The 23,801-nt window shown below is 42.2% G+C and overlaps 3 gene segments (V, D, J or C); 2 read left to right on the forward strand and 1 right to left on the reverse strand.

The window, feature by feature from the left end:
* The first annotated feature begins 502 nt into the window (after window positions 1-502).
* LOC128512202 (immunoglobulin kappa variable 6D-21-like) lies at window positions 503-1,121 on the forward strand. The segment is given in 2 exon segments: window positions 503-662; window positions 769-1,121. Coding segments are annotated over 2 exon segments (405 nt in total).
* Window positions 1,122-19,135: 18,014 nt separating this feature from the next.
* LOC128512213 (Ig kappa chain C region, B allele-like) lies at window positions 19,136-20,555 on the reverse strand. The segment is given in 2 exon segments: window positions 19,136-19,806; window positions 20,515-20,555. A coding segment is annotated over 1 exon segment (381 nt).
* A 117-nt stretch (window positions 20,556-20,672) lies between these two features.
* On the forward strand, window positions 20,673-21,318 carry LOC128512186 (immunoglobulin kappa variable 3-15-like). The segment is given in 2 exon segments: window positions 20,673-20,832; window positions 20,939-21,318. Coding segments are annotated over 2 exon segments (417 nt in total).
* The last annotated feature ends 2,483 nt before the right edge of the window (window positions 21,319-23,801 follow it).

Below are 23,801 nucleotides of genomic sequence, written 5' to 3' on the forward strand. Positions count from 1 at the left end.
CTATAAACTCTACACATAGACATGAAAACAGTTTCTAACTCTAAATGAACAGAGACATCTGAGCTTTAAGAGCAGTTTCAGTGGAGAAACATCAGTCCATTTGGTTTAAAGTCCACTAACAAACAAAGAGAAGATGTGGAAGCCATCAGCTTTATCTCCACACCATAACCCATCTTCTTCCTGATGTAGTGTTCACCCAGGTCTGTTCAGTAACTGCATCCGATAGTCACACTGTATTCCAACACTAAAAGTGACCCACAGTGATACATTCTAATGAAGCCGTTGTACAAAGACCTCTGTTACACTACAGTGATCACACACGCACACACGCACACACACACACACGCACACACACACACACACACACACACACACACACACACACACACACACACACCCACACACACACACACACACACACACACACACACACACACACACACACACACACCCATACACACACACACACACACACACACACACACACACACACACACAGACAGTGGTGGTGTTTGCATATGTGTGCTGTGTCAGTGCTGCACACACTTTAAGAGCTGTAGTGCTGATCAGAGTGTGTTCAGTCCTTTCAGAGCCACTGACACGCAGCACAATGATGATGGTACTGATTCTACTGCTGGGGACACTGGGACTCCTCGCTCACCGTGAGACACTCTCTTTACTTTTATTATTCATACACATCAGCACATCACTCTCACACTCACTACTACATTTGTTTCCATTATTTTAACTCTGCATCCTTTTCTTTAGAGTCCTTTGGGGAAATCGTCCTGACTCAGTCTCCAGGAGCTCAGTCTGTTTCTCCAGGACAATCTGTTACTCTCACCTGTACAACCAGTCAGAGTGTAGGCAGTAACCTCCAGTGGTACCTGCAGAAACCTGGAGAAGCTCCTAAACTCTTGGTCTATTATGCATCTACTCGTCAGTCTGGGATTCCAGATCGTTTCAGTGGCAGTGGATCTGGAACACAATTTAGTCTAAAAATCTCTGGAGTTCAGACTGAAGATGCAGGAGATTATTACTGTCAGCAGGGTAGCAGTGGGTACACACAGTGTTATATCGCTGTACAAAAACCTCCCTCAGCTGTAGAGGAAGTGCTCTGAGTCAGAAACACACACTGATCTGAGAACAGCTGCAGATCTGCTAAAGCTGCACTCCACTGAACATCATCAAACGACTTCATGTTTAAATAATAAAATTAAAAAAATAATTCCTGAGAAGCAGAAAACTCTTAATCAGCTGTTCCTTCTGTGATGAGAAATCAGCTGGTGTGTATAATGGTGTATGATGATGATTTCCACCTTCTGCTAAGAGGAGCAGCGTCTACTACACACTCCTGTAACACACACTGTAGTGCAGGAGCTTTCAATAAGACTCAACATTCATTTCTATATTATTCTGTATTTTAATCAGAATTCTCTCATCATCTGTAAAGTTTAAGCACAAAACACTTTCCTTTTCTCCTCCATATAAATAAACCTGAAGTGAACTGAAGACCTTAAACACACATGACCTGAGTTCCTGCTGAAGGAGAAAATCACCACAATAGTAACATAAAGCTTCATTTGACTGAAGCTAAATGTGAAGCCAGAGGTGACCGTATTTATGATGTCACTGTAATTTACATTTGGCATTTGGCAGACGCTCTCTCTCACAGTGGCAATCTGATGGTGCTGAGGTTTAAACCTGGGACCTTCACATTAGTAGCCCAATGCCCACAGTCATAATGCAACATCTGGCCTTATATTCCTACAACCAGAACTGCACTGTAGGACATCAGACCACACTACTCATGCTGTTATAATGCTTATCCAGAGCGACTTACATTTTTATTTCATTACACATCTGAGCAGTTGAGGGTTAAGGGCCTTGCTCAAGGGCCCAACATTGGCAACTTGGTGGGTTTGAACCTGGGATCTTCCGAACTGTAGTCCAATGCCTTAACCACTGAGCTACCCCTGGCCCCTGTCATTACAATATTAGTCAGTACATTCTCTCTGTACATTTTACAAAGCAGAGGCAGACTGGTGGCCTCAGTGTTCAGGAGGTTCAGATTATAGGAAAGGGGCTGATTTGAGAAGTGCTTGGATGTTGTACAGGCTGTTGGTGAGCTCCTGTTTCTATCTCAGCAAGTAGCTCTGAGAAGATCACACATGTACAGTGGGCCGTGTTCCACATTATCAGACCAAGAGACACCTGCCAGGATCTCCTCTGAAGGTGAAGAGTGGAGAACCAGGACGAGCCACTAACTAATCAAAAGCACCTCATTACCTGTGTGGAGGACTTTCACTCTACTGGCCCACTGACCTTAGAGCTCAGTGTAGCTCAATTCACAGCAGAGATGGAATCTGTTAGAGCTAATAATAACCTGCTTCTGTCCTCTGAGTCTTGGAGCTTTGGGCACCGCAGGCTTCGGTTCTACACTGCAGGAACCAAGGATGTTTCTATGTGGAGGAGTAAAACATCCCTCAATACACCATCCTGAATAAAAGCAATGAGAGAAAGAGAGAGAGAGTGAGAGAGAGAGATCAATGAAGTGAGAGAGAGAGATTTACATTAAGACCCAGAATAGAGCAGCACTTTAACCAGATGTTCAACTTTTTTCTGCTTATTAAGAATCCAGGACCATTAATGTACACACACAGACACACACACACACACACACACAAACACACACACACACACACACACACACGTTCGTACTTAAAAGATTCTTCCAGATACTCCGGTTTCCACCCACAGTCCAAGGATATGCAGATTAGGCTAATTGGAAATTCCAAAGGACTCACTGCTATGTTTAATAGTTAAAAGAGAGCATTTGGACACACACAATGCAAAGACAACACAAGGGATTTGGACTAAACAGTTGTGTTGGATTAAGAAAACCACTTATCAGTGAGATTAATCAGGAAAAATACTTCAGTTTGGAACATAAAGAACATAAAAGCATTGGAAAAATATCATGTGGTCTAATGAGTCCAGAGTTGATGAAAATGATGGATTATTAGGGTAAGATGAGAGGTGAATGAAGTGATGCACCATCATGACTAGTGTCTACCGTGCAAGCCTAGCACAGTCTGGATGTGTGTGTCTGAATGCATCTGTACATTTTTCCAGATTCCAGGAGGGTTAGGAGTGTGTGATGGGTGTGTCTGATCAGCACAGCTGGGATACAGCCACAATGCTGGTGGCTTTGCTGATGCAGCGTGTGGTGTAGATGTCTGTGATACAGGGAAGATAGACCCCGATGATCTTCTCGGCTGTTCTCACTATCCTCTGTAGAGTTATTATTGTCTGAGATGGCACAATTCCCTCCTGGATGAATAAAGCGGTGGTGGTTTCCCACACCAAAAAACAAACAAACTTATAAGCATGCTATTAAAAAATGGAATATGAGTGAGAGGCGTCATGGTCCAAATTACCCCCTGTCTAGCCCTGCAACACGAGTGGTAATCTACAACATGCCCCCGTTCATTAAGGACAAACATGTAATGAGAAAGCTGGCCTGCTTCAGGAAATTTACCAGCCCTATGAAACCCATCCTGCTTGGCTGTAAGAGCTCCAGCGTGAAACATGTCCTGTCCCTCCACAGGCAGGTTCTAATGTTACCTCAGTCTAGCATGTGTCTTCAACCTATCTCTGTCAGTTCTCACAGACCAAGATGCTTTTACTCACACAGCAGAGGCAGATCTCCCAGAAACCTCACCTACCCTCCAGTACTGTCTCATTGTCCTGCACTGGTGGTAGGTGGGCTCTGGAACTGCCAATCTGCTGTAAAGAAAGCAGACTTTATCTCAGCCCTAGCTACCCATTACTCTTTTGACTTTTTTAGCACTAACTGAGACCTGGATATCTCCTCAGAACTCAGCTACACCGGCTGCGCTATCCTCTGCCTATGTATTCTCTCACACTCCACGAGAAACTGGCAGAGGTGGTGGTACGGGTCTCCTGTTGTCCAAGAGATGGTCCTTCTCGCCTATCACCCTATCTCATCTCAGTTTTTCATCATTTGAATTTCATGCAGTTCAGGTAACCTCTCCAATTAACCTCCACATCTTGGTTATTTACCGTCCTCCTGGCTCTCTAGGAAACTTTCTAGATGAAATGGACATACTTCTTAGTCTTTTTCCTTCTGCTAACACTCCTCTCACTGTTCTAGGAGATTTCAACCTTCCATCTGATAAACTACAATCCTCTTTCCTTCTCCCTCTCCTTAACTCCTTCTCTTTAACCCTAAACAGCTGCCCTCCTACACACAAGGCAGGAAATTCTCTTGACCTTGTTTTCTGCCACCCTTCCCCAGTCACAGATATCACTACTATTCCTCTTCATAAATCTGATCATTACCTGGTATCCTTCACCATAACCCTTCCCATTCTATGTAAACCTAACCACCAAAATGTCTCTTTTACCCGCAAAAACCTTCACTCTGTCTCGCCTTCCTCTGTGTCTTCATACACCCTATCATTCCTCCCAGACCCAGACTCCTTCTCCTCTTTACCACTAGAGACAGCGACTGAAACTTTCCTCTCCTCTCTATCCTCATCCATAGATCTCCTTTGCCCGCTGTCATCTAAACCAAGGAAGACGTCTTGTCCTGCTCCTTGGCTATCTGATGTACTGCGCAACAACAGGAGAGAATTAAGAACTGTGGAGAGAAGATGGAAGAAATCACAACTTGATGCAGATCTCATCTCTTACCAGACACTTCTTTCCAAATTCTCATGTGATGTGACTTCTGCCAAAACTACCTTCTTCAGACAAAAGTTGGAAGCCTCTGCACATGATCCTGGCAAACTCCACAACATCTTCTCCTCACTACTCAACCCACCGACTCCTCCTGCCCCTTCCTCTCTGACTGCTGACGATTTTGCCACATTCTACGATGGGAAGATTGCAGCAATCCGCCAGTCCTTCGCTCTCAACCAAGCTCCTACGGCAGAACCTCAGGACCTTTCCTTCCCTCCTTTAGCAGAATTTTCCAACCTGTCATCTGATGAGATTCAACAGATCATCTCGTCATCTAACCCCACCACCTGTTCATTAGACCCAATCCCTTTCACAATGCTCCAGGCCATCTCACGGGACCTCCTTCCCTTCACCACAGCCATCATCAACCAATCCATATCATCTGGTTATGTTCCTGCCGCTTTTAAGAAGGCGAGGGTTATTCCCATCCTCAAGAAACCCTGCCTGGACCCATCAGAAGCTAACAACTATCGCCCGGTATCACTGCTCTCTTTTATTTCCAAAACTCTTGAAAGAGCAGTTTATAATCAAATGTCTCTTTATCTCTCACAGAACAACCTTAATGACCCAAACCAATCTGGATTTAAAGTGGCACATTCCACAGAGACTGCCCTTCTGTCAGTCACTGAGAAGCTCCATGCTGCTAGATCTGCTAAACTGTCATCTGTCCTCATCCTCCTGGACCTGTCAGCTGCATTTGACACGGTGAACCACAAGATTCTATTATCTATTCTTACAAGCCTTGGAATTTGTGGAACAGCGTGGCAATGGTTTGCTTCTTACCTAAAAGATAGGTCATATGAGGTAACATGGAGGGGATCTACATCTGCCCCACGTAGACTCTCTACTGGTGTCCCGCAGGGCTCAGTACTTGGTCCTCTTCTGTTCTCCCTCTATACCCGGTCTCTTGGTAAGGTCATATCATCGCATGGATTCTTATACCACTGTTATGCAGACGACACCCAACTTGTTCTCTCCTTTCCTCCCTCTGACACTCAGGTTTCCACCCGGATCTCAGCATGTCTGGCAGACATCTCATTTTGGATGGCTGCTCATCAGCTGAAGCTCAACCTCAGTAAAACAGAACTGTTGTTTATCCCTTGTGACTCATCTCCAGGTCAAGACCTTGTGATATCCATGGACAACAACCAAATCACTCCTTCAGCCACCGCCCGCAATCTTGGGGTAACCGTGGACAATCATTTGTCATTTTCCCCACACATCGCTAACCTTACTCGCTCTTGTCGATTTCTTCTTTACAATATCAGAAGAATTCGCCCATTTCTTTCTTCACAGGCTACTCAGGTGCTTGTTCAGTCCCTTGTTATTTCAAGACTGGACTACTGCAACTCACTCCTGGCAGGCCTGCCTCTGTCCACGATTCGTCCTCTGCAACTGATCCAGAATGCAGCAGCACGTCTTGTTTTTAACCTCCCCAAATTCTCCCACACCACCCCACTCCTCCGCTCCCTGCACTGGCTTCCTGTAGCTGCCCGCATCAAATTCAAAACACTGATGCTTGCCTACAAAGCTAAAAATGGCCCGGCACCCACTTACCTCTCTGCCCTAATTACACCACGCACTGCACCACGTTCCCTCGGATCCTCCAGCACTGCTCGCCTCATCCCACCATCTCTCAGGAATCGAGGGCGGCATTCATCCAGGCTCTTTTCTGTTCTGGCACCTAGGTGGTGGAATGAACTTCCTCTAGATGTCCGTACATCAGAGACTTTGACTATGTTTAAACGATGACTCAAGACTCATCTGTTTCTCCAGTACTTGGACTACCCCCCCCCCCCCAAAAAAAATCAAACAAAAAAAAAAAACACTTAGTTGTGTTGGACTAATAGCACTTAGTTATTAACCTAGTTAACCCAGTGTAAGTATGTATCCAATTATGTAAACATTTAAGCACTTTTTGTAAGTCGCTCTGGATAAGAGCGTCTGCCAAATGCCTAAATGTAAATGTATATGTAATGATTTAAACAATCAGGAAGAGACATTAAATGCAAATTCAAGGATGGTGACAATTGTTACACTGTCTTTGCCACCACGGAGCGGCTGAGGTGTTTTGAGTGTGGGGATGTTGGACATAAAAGACTGAGCTGTCCGCACCGAGCTGTGCAGCTGGGGAGTTCACAGGGCGACTCAGCCGGGATACAGCAGCAGCAACGCGACGACAGTCAGAACACCAGGGAGAACACCGGGGAGCCGGAGCCTGCAGTGGGCCTCACCAACCCCCAGAGCAGCGACACATCACAGGCAGAACTCACAAAGGTCAGTCCTGAACACACTGCACCCAGCATTGATAAACACAGCACAGGCACAGAAAACACTGTGAATATAAAACCCGGCATCCTTACAGATACCACCGCCAACAGTAACCCTGTCCCTAATGTCTGCTCGGACACACAACAGCAAGAAAAAAAACACAACCACTGGCAACTGATGAACCACAAAAAATGGAAAACCCACAGCCTGCACTCACTGAACACCAGACTGCAGGAGAGTGACAGAGCAGAGGGCAGCGCCATACACACAAAGGAGGAACCGCACACAGATGTTAAGTAACAAATCAACTGGAAGAGGAAGGAGGCAGGTGGTTGATACACTTTTTCATTAAAGGGGTTGGGGATATCGGTGGAGTGAAGGGCCACAAGGGTTTTCTTAAAAAAAAATTGTGAAAATGTAAATAATTTATTTACTCAAATTGTTTCACAATAAAGTAAAAACTCAACTCTCTCTTTTTCTCTCTCTCTCTGTTTATCTCTCCCTCACACACACCAACACACTTCTTATGCCCCTTTTTGGATACTATGGCAACCCACACAGTAACCTATCGATACAACATCATTTTTACGACACATACAGTAAGTAGTCAATAATAATTGACGCTTTCATGCTCATGGCTTTAGAAAGAGATGTTTTCTGTAATGTACTGATAAACATTAGACTTTCATATATTTCAGATTCATTACACACAACTGAAGTAGTTCAAGCCTTTTAATTGTTTTAATATTGATGATTTTGGCATACAGCTCATGAAAACCCCAAATTCCTAATTTAAAAAATTAGCATATTTCATCCGACCAATAAAAGAAATGTGTTTTTAATACAAAAAAAGTCAACCTTCAAATAATTATGTTCAGTTATGCACTCAGTACTTGGTCGGGAATCCTTTTGCAGAAATGACTGCTTCAATGCGGCGTGGCATGGAGGCAATCAGCCTGTGGCACTGCTGAGGTGTTATGGAGGCCCAGGATGCTTCGATAGCGGCCTTAAGCTCATCCAGAGTGTTGGGTCTTGCGTATCTCAACTTTCTCTTTACAATATCCCACAGATTCTCTATGGGGTTCAGGTCAGGAGAGTTGGCAGGCCAATTGAGCACAGTAATACCATGGTCAGTAAACCATTTACCAGTGGTTTTGGCACTGTGAGCAGGTGCCAGGTCGTGCTGAAAAATTAAATCTTCATCTCCATAAAGCTTTTCAGCAGATGGAAGCATAAAGTGCTCCAAAATCTCCTGATAGCTGGCTGCATTGACCCTGCCCTTGATAAAACACAGTGGACCAGCAGCTGACATGGCACCCCAGACCATCACTGACTGTGGGTACTTGACACTGGACTTCAGGCATTTTGGCATTTCCCTCTCCCCAGTCTTCCTCCAGACTCTGGCACCTTGATTTCTGAATGACATGCAAAATTTGCTTTAATCCGAAAAAAGTACTTTGGACCACTGAGCAACAGTCCAGTGCTGCTTCTCTGTAGCCCAGGTCAGGCGCTTCTGCCGCTGTTTCTGGTTCAAAAGTGGCTTGACCTGGGGAATGCGGCACCTGTAGCCCATTTCCTGCACACGCCTGTACACGGTGGCTCTGGATGTTTCTACTCCAGACTCAGTCCACTGCTTCCGCAGGTCCCCCAAGGTCTGGAATCGATCCTTCTCCACAATCTTCCTCAGGGTCCGGTCACCTCTTCTCGTTGTGCAGCGTTTTCTGCCACACCTTTTTCTTCCCACAGACTTCCCACTGAGGTGCCTTGATACAGCACTCTGGGAACAGCCTATTCGTTCAGAAATTTATTTCTGTGTCTTACCCTCTTGCTTGAGGGTGTCAATGATGGCCTTCTGGACAGCAGTCAGGTCGGCAGTCTTACCCATGATTGCGGTTTTGAGTAATGAACCAGGCTGGGAGTTTTTAAAAGCCTCAGGAATCTTTTGCAGGTGTTTAGAGTTAATTATATGATTCAGATGATTAGGTTAATAGCTCGTTTAGAGAACCTTTTTATGATATGCTAATTTTTTGAGATAGGAATTTTGGGTTTTCATGAGCTGTATGCCAAAATCATCAATATTAAAATAATTAAAAGGCTTGATCTACTTCAGTTGTGTGTAATGAATCTAAAATATATGAAAGTCTAATGTTTATCAGTACATTACAGAAAATAATGAACTTTATCACAATATGCTAATTTTTTGAGAAGGACCTGTACATTGTGTAATGTTATGGAATGTGCTAATGTTTTAGGTTGTCATATGTCCCAGCTCACTATAGGAGATGTAATCTGTGAAACTGAAAATGTTTCAGATATTAATGCAGGACGGGTCGCAGCTCGACAAGAACGACGGAGTCTTAGGAAGATGCAAAAAAGTTCTGGCGAGAGGAAGTGCTGCAAAGACCCTTCCTCCTGAAATAGCTGCATCATCTGTGGAGAAAGAATCAGTTGACATTTGCACGGCTGCAGGCAGTGAGGCTGATGTTATTAGCAATGTTCTTTACACCTAAGATGTACTATGTGATGTAATGTCCGGCAGTCAGCAAGACACCAGACAAGAATATGTATTCTGTTAATTATGTTAAATCTAGTTAGAAGCCGTAGAGAGCAGCTTAGTTCATCAGTGTTTGCCTTATAAGGTTAGAACCTGCTAAGCGGTTAGTAGAGTAAGGCTGTTAGAACATCACAGTCACAGGACCAGGGTATAAAAGAGTTCTGTTGTACTTCGATAGTGTTTTTAGGCAGTGGTGTGCATTGTTAATTTAAGTTCACAAGATGTTGTGTTCTGTTATTTTCATTTGCACCTGTTGCTTAGTTATACTTATTTTACCATTTATTGCTTTTCTTTGCTAAAGTTGTAGTTGATTGCAATATAAAATAATAAAAGGACTGCCTGCAGGACTGTATAGCAGTATAGACTTTATGGCACTTATGAGCTCTAATAAACTACATACAACAATTCATTAACCATCTGTAACATTTAACCCATAACAGGAGCAGCTCAGGGATAATTAGCAATAGTTGATAGGCAACAGTTAATAGTCTGCTATCTTAGCTCTTTTAGTAAGCTAGCGCTTAGCATAATTATATTAACTTGCTTATAGATCCATATTTGGACAGGCATTTTACAGAAACAATGGAGCTAATTGTTTACATCACGTATATATGTGTCCAAATACACTATTAAACTAATATATATAATGTAGAAGATAGTTCCCTATGCTAAGCGCTAGGGGTTAGTGTTTATCAGTGTTTATCAGTGTATATGAGATGGATTCCAGAGGAATGGAGGAGAAGTGTATTGGTGCCAATTTTTAAGAACAAGGGAGATGTGCAAAGCTGTGGCAATTATAGAGGTATAAAGCTAATGAGCCAGACAATGAAGCTGTGGGAAAGAGTAGTGGAAGCTAGGTTAAGGGCAGAGGTGAGCATTTGTGAGCAGCAATATGGTTTTATGCCTAGAAAGAGTACATCAGATGCAGTATTTGCTTTGAGGATGCTGGCGGAGAAGTACAGAGAAGGTAACAGGGAGTTGCATTGTGTCTTTTTAGATTTAGAGAAAGCGTATGACAGGGTGCCAAGAGAGGAGCTGTAGTATTGTATGAGGAAGTCTGGAGTGGCAGAGAAGTATGTTAGAGTGGTGCAGGACATGTATGAGAGCTGTAAGACAGTGGTAAGATGTGCTGTAGGTGTGACAGAAGAGTTTAAGGTGGAGGTGGGTCTGAATCAAGGATCGGCTCTAAGCCCCTTTTTGTTTGCTCTGGTGATGGACAGGATGACAGATGAGGTAAGACAGGAGTCCCCATGGACTATGATGTTTGCAGATGACATTGTGCTCTGTAGCGAGAGCAGGGAACAGGTGGAGGAAAATTTGGAGAGGTGGAGGTATGCTCTGGAAAGCAGAGGAATGAAGGTTAGCCGCAGCAAGACGGAATACATGTGTGTAAATGAGAGGGACCCAGGAGGATCGGTGAGGCTACAGGGAGCAGAGGTAAAGAAGGTGCAGGATTTTAAGTACTTGGGGTCAACGGTCCAGAGCAACGGAGAGTGTGGAAAGGAGGTGAAGAGGCGGGTACAGGCAGGTTGGAATGGGTGGAGAAAAGTGTCAGGTGTGTTGTGCGATAAAAGAGTATCAGCGAGAATGAAAGGAAAGGTGTACAGGATAGTGGTGAGACCAGCAATGCTCTACGGCTTAGAGACAGTGGCGCTGAAGAAAAGACAGGAGGCAGAGTTGGAGGTAGCAGAGCTGAAGATGTTGAGGTTCTCTTTGGGAGTGACAAGGATGGATAGGATTAAGAATGAGTTTATCAGAGGGACAACCCACGTTAGATGTTTTGGAGATAAAGTCAGAGAGGCCAGATTGAGGTGGTTTGGGCATGTTCAGAGGAGAGATTGTGAGTATATCGGTAGAAGGATGCTGAGGTTGGAACTGCCAGGCAGGAGGTCTAGAGGAAGACCAAAGAGGAGATTTATGGATGCAGTGAGAGAGGACATGAAGTTAGTTGGTGTGAGAGAAGAGGATGCAGAGGATAGAGTTAGATGGAGGCAGATGATTCGCTGTGGCGACCCCTGAAAGGGAACAGCCGAAAGACAAAGAAGAAGATCAGTGTATATGAGATGATATTCCTTTTAATCACTGACATTTATACTCGGCTCGGCATTTCCCCCAAACACTCCGATAGTATGAACACCGCTACAAAGTTATCATTAGTGCCTAAAACAGTAACATCTGATTAATTTTATATATTAAACATTACCTGGTAAGTGTGTGCAGTTGAAAATTTTGTAAGAATTATAACGTCATCACGCTGTAATTCACTGTACTGTATATTCCATCGTGTTAAGTTCTGGAGCTGATATCTAATTCTAATTAGCTTTAGCTTTTAGCTTGAAAAATACTGGAGAAAGAGTTCTCACACAGGAAAAAGTGCACAAACGGGAAAAATCATACACTTACACAGGAAAAAGCACACATTTACAAGGGAAAAAAACAAACACATATGTTCACAAAGATGAAACACCATATAAATAGATTTCTTTTTCTATGATAGATTTGGGCCACCATAGAAAGCTTCATTGCAATAGAACTGCTAAAACACATGACAATACAGCTTTATTAAAATTTAAAACATATTATCAGGACTGCATCAGTCCATTTAGTAGAGTCTCTGTGTGCTTCAAGGCCTTGTTCACACTTAGCAAGAAGACACGCGCTGGATCATCTGTAAGTGTACAGCACTAAGTACAGGTGTGAACAGGGTCCACTGCATTTTAATGAAACATTATTATCTGACCTCATCTTGGTCAATGGCCATGTGCTGCTGTCTAGGAAAAAAATAACATAAGCCATGGTAAAATTAACCCATTCATGTCTTTATGTTGTTCCACATGGTCAGGCTTGGACTGACCATAGGGCAGGGATCTCCAACTCCAGTCCTGGAGGGCCAGTGACCAGCACAGTTTGTAATCCACAGACACCGAAACACACCCACTGAACCTAGTAATTAACAGATTAGTTGAATCAGCTGTGTTTGAGGAGAAGAATCACCAAACTGTGTTGGACACTGGCCCGCCAGGACTGGAGTTGGAGACCCCTGCCATAGGGTATACCGGGCAATGCCCGCCAGGCCGACGCACATTTTTGGGCCGGGGCTGTCAGTCATAATTTAATATTTTTTAAAAAGTTTAATAGGCCAATTTCTTATTACCGTAACGGTAGAGTATCTGAGACACGAATCGCGGCCTATTGGTTGACTGTCTTAAAGGACAATCCAATGAAATCTCAGGCCACGCCCTGCCTCCGTCCTGGCCAGCCCTTATCTCCCCTTGACCAAATCTGCTATTTAGAGTTCGACCGGGGGGGGGGAGAAGCTGCAAAATCACAGAAATGTTTGCCACCACCACACGTTCAATAGCAGCTGCTGGTGTAGGGCCATCAACATCTAGCAACAGTGCAGAGGCAGTCCAGAGTGCTCAGGCTGCCAGAGCGGCACAAGGGAGTGTAGAACAGAGTAACGTCAAATTTAGTTACACAGATGAAGAAGGAGTAGCTATTAAAATTTAAATGATCAAATTATTGCAGTCAGGCTTAAAAACATATAATAGTAGACTATGAGTTTTGTGCAGAACTTTATCCTTGCTAGGCTGTAGGTCACTCACATGTGTGTGTGTGTGTGTGTGTGTGTGTGTAACAATAATTATAATTAAGAATAATTTATTAGGTTATTCGCTTCCATGCAGGTTACTGTGGTTTAATGTTTGAAACAAAACAGTAAGCGCATTTATCCTTTGATGTGTCAGATGCCTCAGCATATTGTTTAAATAATCATGGTGGGCCGCTATGGCCAAAAATGCCAGGGCCGTTTTTTGGTCCCAGTCCAGCCCTGCACATGGTCACAAACCAGCTATTCAGATGGGCCAAGAGGACGAACCCCAGATGAAAAAATATATTATTAAAAGCATAAAATGACCTCACATATTGTATTACATTTATTTACATTGAAACGGTGAATTGTGCAGCAAAACCACCTCACTGTATCCTTCTGAATGAGGAGAGAATCATCAGCACTGCAAAATGAAGCATTCTGAGCCTTAACTAACTAGCATAGCAACATAAAGCTAACCACCCTTTAGCATTCTCGGAAAAGAATTTCTATGTAGATGACGTCCTAATCAGTGTTCCTCCAGTGACGGAGGCTGAAGAACTGATCATCCAGGCACAGCAGCTATGCAAAAGTGCAGGTCCACATCTACACAAGTTTAACTCAAATTAAAGGAATCTTCTCCTGTGTCACCTCCTCTGGATAGCTGATCATTAGTGTTAATTTTTTTCTCAGCTATTCTCAATTTTAGTCTTAGTCTTAGTCCCAGGATTAATGTCCCTGTTAGTTTTTATTGTATTTAGTAAATCTTATCCTATTTTTGCTTAGTCAAGTTTTACTCAATAAAAATTTAAAATTTTAGCAAAAATATTATTATCAATTAACCCTACAGTCAAACTTACGGAAGCTCATTGCATTCACAAAAGAAAAAAAAATCACGGGACTTATGTCATAATTATGACTTACTATCTCATAATTATGAGATCCTGATACTGGTAGATATTAATGTCATTGGGTAGTTTGGATGATATTATCATTAGTATGTAAACACTGCACAGGTATCTAAAGTGCTTATGACCAGAGGTGTGGACTCGAGTCATGTGACTTGGACTCGAGTCATGAATTTGATAACTTTAGACTCGACTTGACAAAATATAAAAAGACTTGCAACTCGACTTGGACTTTAACATAAATAACTCGGACTTTCACTTGGACTTGCGCCTATTGACTTGTAAAGACTTGCTACTTCCCATTAAAAAGCCCAAAGATAAAAAGTATGTTAACACGGACCGCTCTATCTCTGTTTATGTGTCTGTGCGCGTGTGTGTGACAGAGCGCATGCGCGCATTCGGCACGACATCCAATTAAAGTACCGTAGATTCTTTTGATTCGACAGCGTCCAACACGTGACAACAACGTGCACGCGCCAGTCCGCGAAATGATACCGAAGGTAGTTTCGTTTGGCTATAAAAAATTGTCTATATGCGCGGACCACTGAGTTTCTACAGAACGCAGTAAAGGCCAAAAAGGTTATCTTGGACATATTTAGAATGATGAACCTCGGCTGAGTCACTTGTAGGCTGTAAACATGTCAGTACATGCGTTGTATTATTTATATTTAATCACTGGTATACACTACCCATGATTTGCTGATTTCTTTCATATGCAGTTTGGGTTTATTCAAATAATGTGACCTAGTGAATTGACATCAACGGATAAAATGCTAATTATCTTGCATAATAATAATAATAATAATAATAATAATAATAATAATTATTATTATTATTATTATTATTATTATTATATATTTAATTATAATAATACTTATTATTATTAACGTTATATAATATTTAATTATAATAATATAATAATAATATTTATTATTATTAATTTATATATAGTAATTATTATTATTACTATTATTATTATTATTATTATTAATGTCTTGAGACTGTATCTGACGGGTCTCTATTTTGGCATTATGGTTTTGCTGTAAAGGCATATTTGATATGAAATATCAGACAAAATACTGACATGTTTACAGCCTACAAGTGACTCAGCCGAGGTTCATCATTCTAAATATGTCCAAGATAACAAGGGAAACACATCCTGATGGCTAGAGTTCGTCAGGGATTAAAAAACACTTAACTGTCCTTTTTATTCTTTACTGCGCTCTGTAGAACCTCAGTGGTCCGCGCATAACCCTTTGCGGGCGAGCCTTCTCCTAAATGCGCGTTCCCTGTGCCCTTTTCACGGGACTGGGGCTAAAAAAACGCATCCTGATGGGGGAACCAACTTCGACACAGCACCGGATTGTTTGTATGAGGTAGCCCACGTGAGTGTATCACACAAGGTAGGGAGCAAAGTTCTTTAATGTTATGTGAAGAAAACAACGTTATTGTTTGTATGAAGTAGCCTACTTCATTGAGAATATGTGCTACCATTTTACATTGCTACTAGCATTTACTAACATTTGTATTTTTATGTATCTGAGTAATGTTCTTTTATAAAAAAGGTTTGTTTAATAAATACAGATCTTACAACCATACATAATCTGTATACATTTTATTTTTCTGCTAAAAAGACTTAAAAAGACTCGAAAGTCAAACTGTAGGACTTTGGACTTGACTTGAGACTTGTTGGCTTTGACTTGGGACTTGACTCGGGACTTGCCTGTCTTGACTCGGGACTTGACTCGGGACTTGAGGGCAATGAATTGAGACTTACTTGTGACTTGCCAAACAATGACTTTGTCCCACCTCTGCTTATGACTGTTCAGGAAGAAAAGCACATTCTGTCCTCCTCGAAGTGGCTCTCTTCATTCAGGAGCAGCTAAACCTGTAACGATGCGGGTCTTACGAGGGGCAGAACCACGCATAAATACTCTGCAATATTCTGAACGGGCATGTCCGCAGAAAAGAAAGACAGACAGACAGACAAAGTGTGCTGTTAAGAGACAGAGGCAAAGCCCCAGCCTCTCCCTGTCTGAGACACCGGCGAGAGAGAGAGAGAGAGAGAGAGTGAGAGAGAGAGAGAGGGAGCGGCACGCATCAGTCCAGCGCGCGCACTCAGATTAAGTACAGTATGAAAGTACAAAAAAGACACAAACCCCCCTCTCTCTCTTATAAATTCTTGGTAAGGGCGAACGTTTTTTTAGTTTCCCGAGCACCGTCCGTTCTCGCGTAGACAGCAGGGCTCTGTTCATTTTGTGTTTTCAGGTTTAATTTTGTTTCCTTTTAAGTTCCTAATTAATAATCCCCCGCTATGTCCAAACGATAAGGTCTTCCCGTGTGTATCATAAGCACTCCCACAACAACTCCTATTTCATTCATCCCCTCTAAAGCCCAGCGTTAGGGCTCTTATACACATCATAACATTTCGTGGTGCGGCTCTCCATACCGCCCCATGTAACAAAACCAATATGGAATACTTCATGGATACAAAATCATACATTTAAAATGCATCCAAGCTGACTTTGTGGTATCTCAGAGAATCATCTGGCACCTATTAAAAATTCTGGATCCTCGTTTACGAGAAAAAGGATGCAGTAACTTTCGTTTCCGATGTCATGCGCTAAAATGCCCCCTTCCACAATCTGCCTCCACTTATTTAATAATTATAAGATATTAAGTCATAATTATGAGATAGTAAGTCATAATTATGAGATAATTATGAGATAGTAAGTCATAATTATGAGATAATTATGAGATATTAAGTCATAATTATGAGATATTAAGTCATAATTATGAGATATTAAGTCATAATTATGACATAAGTCCCGTGATTTTTTTTTCTTTTGTGAATGCAATGCGCTTCCGTACAAACTAGTCGAAAACAAAACACTTTTTTTTTTTTTTTACAAAACAATTATCTTAACATTTAAAATGTATCCTTACATCTAATGTTTTTTGCTAAGTATTTTTATTTATTTATATACAGTGTTTTGAAACTTTTTTTTTTTTTTTAAATATGAATTTACACACTTGGACTGTTGGGATCAGTGTCCAAGTATAACTCCTATGTGTCACAATCATTAGCTGGGCTATTAGCTTAATGTGTTTGACAATTTAGCTTTAAAATGAAATAAAATAAAATCCATTACATGTAACAAACATAATTACTACAAAGAGGCTGAGGGATTTATTTCTAATTTTCCTTAATATTTGATATGAATATAGGACAATCATTAATAATGGATTTATGTCAGCGTGATCTTTATAAGTGTCCTTGTTTACTTAGTTCTCACATGATGTTTTTAACCTTGATTGTATTTTTCTTCCATTGTTTTTTTTTTGTCTTTTCTTGGCCTTGGGTCGATGTTTACATCGTAGTATAAAATGGGTGTTTTGCCATTTATGTTTGGATTTCATTGCCCTGGCTGACTAATTGATGCATCCACGCAAAATAAAACTATTTTCCCCAGCTGAACTGTGGCTCTGAGTCTCCTGATTCCTTGATCATCTAATGCTCTGGTCAGATCCAGAAGATTTTATTTTTATTTACAACAAGGCTGTAAAACTATCTTGAGATTATTATGGGATGCCTTGATGTATCTCTTCAGGTTTGTGGGATGTTTTCCAATGATTGTGTTCCCCCACTGTTTCCCCTCTGATATTACGACACATTGAAAATGAAGAGGTAAAGATGACTGAGCTTGTAACATTCCGTCACCACACGCGCAAACTACTCCTGATACGCCGTGTGACCGTGACCCGGGAAACACCTCTGTGCTTATTGAAACAACAAGGCTGAGATCCTGTGTAGTCTCGTCTTGTGTTGGTAAAAGTGAGGGGCTGGATTTTCAAAAATCACAAGCATCCCTGGATTAGAGCTTCAGCTACAGTCACCTCAGCTGGGATGAGTGTTATGTTAAAAGCAGAGCTAGAGATGAAAATCAATAAAGAATTTTTTGGACTGACTCACAGGTAGTGCTGTCTTACACCAACACTGAAGCACAGAGGTTAAAGCTGTTCAGTTGAGATTAGTGGGGATGTTTTAAGATGCCTGAGCCCCTCCTCCTCCTGGACAAGAATCAAGAGACTAGAGTCTAACCCTAAACATCACAGAGACCTTGTGACTGATGAGGAATGTAAGAGAGCTGCTGAGGAGGTGATTAAGTAAATTCTATATGAGGGACTGCGTCATGTTGGTGGGGGATTAAAGGTGTCAGCTCTCAGTCATGGTGGTTTTGTTCTGTCCTCTGCACAGCTTCATACTCCACTGGAGCATTTCTGTCCTTCTCTGATGTGACTTGGACGCGTAGTTAAATTATTATTATTTAGATTGTATTTATTGTTGTTATTGTCTAATTCCTTTAATATGTTAATAATGCATTGTGCTAAATTAATAAATGTTTCTGACTTCTTTCATATCACTAAGCTGTGATAGGAAGTGCTTGAGCTGAACTGATCTCACACATTATATCTTATGGTGAGGTTCCACTGGATGCATCACCGGCCTTTTATAGTCTATTGTAATTATTCTGCTCAAGGCAGTGATGCACCTCATTGTGGTAATATACAAGATTGTATGATCTTAAAGTGTGATTAACTCTATCCTTATGTACAGTTATATTTCCACTGCAATTAAATAAATAAATAAATAAACATGAGTAATAATATTGTGGCAGCTAAAGTGGATTTGCAGTTTAAATTGTTTGATAAAAGAATATAAAATAAGTCTGCACCTGTCAGTTCACTCAAGCATAAATCCTGCACTAAGTAAAGACATGAAAGCAGCTTCCTGCTCCACACCAGCTAAACACACAGAGTCAGTGTTAATCAGTAAATCAGAGATCAGTGTAGAGGAAGTGAGATTGAGATGAAGACGGCTGAGTGATCCTCTTTCTCCCAGAATAGAGCAGCACTTTCACCAGATGTTCAACTTTCTTCAGCCAAACTCACTGAAGCACAACACACAGCACTGAATCTACAGCTAAACACACTCTCTCATCACACTGATAATGACTATTAACTGGAATAAAAGAAGACACAATGTCCAAAATCAAGCTTTATTTCAGCAGAGCAAAACTACAGGAAGAGCAACAGGACAGTGAAGAGAGTAAAGACAGAAATGTCAGCATTGTGTAGAATTGAAACTCTATTGTAGATGGATGTGTAAGCAGCTCAGTGTTAAATTCTATCTTGGAGCTGTTAGCCTTCACACTGGCTCTTTCTGAACGTGACCGGATGATTGACGCCGTCATGGGAGACCTTACAGACAAACTCCTCCCCCTTTTCCCAGAGTGCTTTGCTGAGGGTCAGGGTGCTGCTGCGTGTGTAACCGTCCTTCTTCTGTTCTTCCGCGCTGGTCAGAACCCCGTCCTTCACCTCTGAGCCATCCACCGTCCAGCTCACCAGCGCCCCCTGTGGAGAGTAGGCAGACAGCAGGCAGAGCAGCGAGGCTGATCCCTCAGACAGCTGCAGAGAGGAGGGAGGGAGCAGAGACACGGAGGGCTTCACCGTGGGACCGGCTGGAGACCACAAACACACAATAAACACACATTTACACACACTTACACAACATTTACTCATTACTGCTTATTAAGAGTCCAGACTGGAAACATTAATGTGTGTTCAGTAATCAGTGATCCACACTGTTCTCACATCACTGCAGCTCAGGAGAAACATCTGGAAACTTCTCTCACCTTCAGCAGCATCTATAAACTCTACACATAGACATGAAAACAGTTCCTATCTCTAAATGAACAGAGACATCTGGGCTTCAAGTTAAGAGCAGTTTCAGTGGAGAGACATCAGTCCATTTGGTTTAAAGTCCACTAACAAACAAAGAACACTGAAACCCTCGGTGAGTGTAAAACTGGAAACTCTGCAGCAGCACAATTGTTTTCAAGCAGTCGGAGAACATTTACTAGTGACTCTTTACATCCTGGAGCCTCCAGAAGTTTCATCAGCTTTATTCTGCTGTTAAAACTCAATAATAATGAATCACTAGACGCTGAAATCAAGGTGACTTTAATCTGCACAAACAGCTGGATTTATTATTTTACTTGTTGTAATGAAATATCATATACAATAAATAATATTACACATTATAGAACAATTAAATTTGTATTATTTTCATAATTTCCAAAAGAACAAAACAAACAAAAGTTTGGCCAAAGTTTAATTAGAGCTCTATAGATGGTTTTGGCAAATTCAGTTTCAGATTAGAAAATTCTCTTACTGTTGATAATCAGTTGCTTTGTGATTAAAAGATCTTTGTTTTACCTACTAGACATTAAATTTTCTAGACAGAAATTTTAAATAGATTTAAACAAGATGTTCAGCTTAGTTAGAATGTATTTCATTTCAAATGTATATTACAAAATTAATTTACAAATGTATAGTTATTTAACGAAATAAAAGTCTCTTACTTTTGATGATGAGTTTGGTTCCTCCACCGAAAGTGAGCCACAGTGATACATTCTAATGAAGCCATCGTACAAAAACCTCTGTTACACTACAGTGACCACACACACACACACCCATACACACACACACACACACCCACACACACACACACACACAGACAGTTGTGGTGTTTGCATATGTGTGCTGTGTCAGTGCTGCACACACTTTAAGAGCTGTAGTGCTGATCAGAGTGTGTTCAGTCCTTTCAGAGCCACTGACACGCAGCACAATGATGATGGTACTGATTCTACTGCTGGGGACACTGGGACTCCTCGCTCACCGTGAGACACTCTCTTTACTTTTATTATTCATACACATCAGCACATCACTCTCACACTCACTACTACATTTGTTTCCATTATTTTAACTCTGCATCCTTTTCTTTAGAGTCCTTTGGGGAAATCGTCCTGACTCAGTCTCCAGGAGCTCAGTCTGTTTCTCCAGGACAATCTGTTACTCTCACCTGTACAACCAGTCAGAGTGTAGGCACTGACCTCCACTGGTATCTACAGAAGCCTGGTGAAGCTCCTAAACTCCTGATCTATAATGATGTTACACGTTACACTGGGGTTCCAGATCGTTTCAGTGGCCATAGATCTGGTTCAGATAATAGAGGATTTACTCTACAAATCTCTGGAGTTCAGACTGAAGATGCAGGAGATTATTACTGTCAGCAAAGTGAGAGCTGGCCGTACACACAGTGTTATAGCGCCGTACAAAAACCTCCCTCAGCTGTAGAGGAAGTGCTTTGAGTCAGAAACACACAGCTGCAGAACTGCTAAATGCTACACTCCACTGAACATCATCAGAAACAGAAAACTGCCTCATGCAAGAAGCAATGTCCAACTAATTTCTCTAGTTTTTAATCATATCTTTATTTTCTCTTAATCTATTCATAGTCATTTACTCACTCTCACTCTCACTCATTTTCTATACGGCTTTATCCTGTATTCAGGGTCGCGGGGACCTGGAGCCTATCCCAGGAGGCTTAGCGCACGAGGGAGGGTACACCCTGGACAGGGTCCCAATCCATTTCAGTCATAGTCATTCATTTATAAATAATTGAATTATTTGTTACATATATCTTAAATTCTTTGTCTTTCGGCTGTTCCCCTTTCAGGGGTCGCCACTGCGAATCATTTGCCTCCATCTAACCCTATCCTCTGCATCCTCTTCTCTCACATTAACTAACTTCATGTCCTCTTTCACTGCATCCATAAATCTCCTCTTTGGTCTTCCTCTAGACCTCCTGCCTGGCAGTTCCAACCTCAGCATCCTTCTACCGATATATTCACAATCACTCCTCTGAACATGTCCAAACCACCTCAATCTGGCCTCTCTGACTTTATCTCCAAAACATCTAACGTGGGTTGTCCCTCTGATAAACTCATTCTTAATCCTATCCATCCTTGTCACTCCCAAGGAGAACCTCAACATCTTCAGCTCTGCTACCTCCAACTCTGCCTCCTGTCTATTCTTCAGTGCCACTGTCTCTAAGCCGTAGAGCATCGCTGGTCTCACCACTGTCCTGTACACCTTTCCTTTCATTCTCGCTGATACTCTTTTATCGCACAACACACCTGACACTTTTCTCCACCTATTCCAACCTGCCTGTACCCGCCTCTTCACCTCCTTTGAACACTCTCCGTTGCTCTGGACCGTTGACCCTAAGTACTTAAAATCCTGCACCTTCTTTACCTCTGCTCCCTGTAGCCTCACCGATCCTCCTGGGTCCCTCTTATTTACACACATGTATTCCGTCTTGCTGCGGCTAACCTTCATTCCTCTGCTTTCCAGAGCATACCTCCACCTCTCCAAATTTTCCTCCACCTGTTCCCTGCTCTCGCTACAGAGCACAATGTCATCTGCAAACATCATAGTCCATGGGGACTCCTGTCTTACCTCATCTGTCATCCTGTCCATCACCAGAGCAAACAAAAAGGGGCTTAGAGCCGATCCTTGATGCAGACCCACCTCCACCTTGAACTCTTCTGTCACACCTACAGCACATCTTACCACTGTCTTACAGCTCTCATACATGTCCTGCACCACTCTACCATACTTCTCTGCCACTCCAGACTTCCTCATACAATACCACAGCTCCTCTCTTGGCACCCTGTCATACGCTTTCTCTAAATCTAAAAAGACACAATGCAACTCCCTGTTAACTTCTCTGTACTTTTCCGCCAGCATCCACAAAGCAAATACTGCATCTGATGTACTCTTTCTAGGCAAAAACCATATTGCTGCTCACAATTGCTCACCTCTGCCCTTAACCTAGCTTCCACTACTCTTTCCCACAGCTTCATTGTCTGGCTCATTAGCTTTATACCTCTATAATTGCCACAGCTTCGCACATCTCCCTTGTTCTTAAAAATTGGCACCAATACACTTCTCCTCCATTCCTCTGGAATCCTCTCACTCTCCAATATCTTGTTAAACAAACTTGTCAAAAACTCTACTGCCACCTCTCCTAAGCACTTCCATACCTCCACAGGTATGTCATCAGGACCAACAGCCTTTCCACTCTTCATCCTCTTCAACGCCCTTCTCACCTCACTTCTACCAATATTTGCTACTTCCTGTTCCACAACAGTCACCTCTTCTACTCTTTGTTCTCTTTCGTTTTCCTCATTCATCAACTCCTTAAAGTACTCCTTCCATCTTCCCATCACCCTCCTGGCGTTGGTCAGTACATTTCCATCTCTATCTTTAATCACTCTAACCTGCTGCACATCCTTCCCATTTCTATCTCTCTGCCTTGCCAACCTGTACAGATCCCCCTCTCCCTCCTTACTGTCTAGCCTAGCATACAAGTCCTCATATGCTTTTTGTTTGGCCTTTGCCACCTCTACCTTCACCTTACTCTGCATCTCCCTGTACTCCTGTCTACTCTCTTCAGTCCTCTCAGTGTCCCACTTCTTCTTAGCTAGCATCTTTCCCTGTATACACTCCTGGACTTCCTCATTCCACCACCAAGTCTCCTTGTCCACTTTCCCCTTACCTGATGATACACCAAGTACCCTCCTACCTGTCTCCCTGATCACATTGGCTGTAGTTGTCCAGTCAACTGAAAGCCCCTCCTGACCACCCATAGCCTGTCTCAACTCCTCCCTAAAGACTTCACAACATTCTACCTTTCTCACTCTAATATTAACTTGATCACTTTCAGCTTTCATTAGGGTGCACTGTCCAGTGTGGAGTCCAGTTCATGTGTGAAAATAATTCCTTATGGAATATGGTGCATGTC

This window comes from Clarias gariepinus, chromosome 2 (assembly GCF_024256425.1).
Source record: "Clarias gariepinus isolate MV-2021 ecotype Netherlands chromosome 2, CGAR_prim_01v2, whole genome shotgun sequence".
In the NCBI taxonomy this organism is placed as follows: Eukaryota; Metazoa; Chordata; class Actinopteri; order Siluriformes; family Clariidae; genus Clarias; species Clarias gariepinus.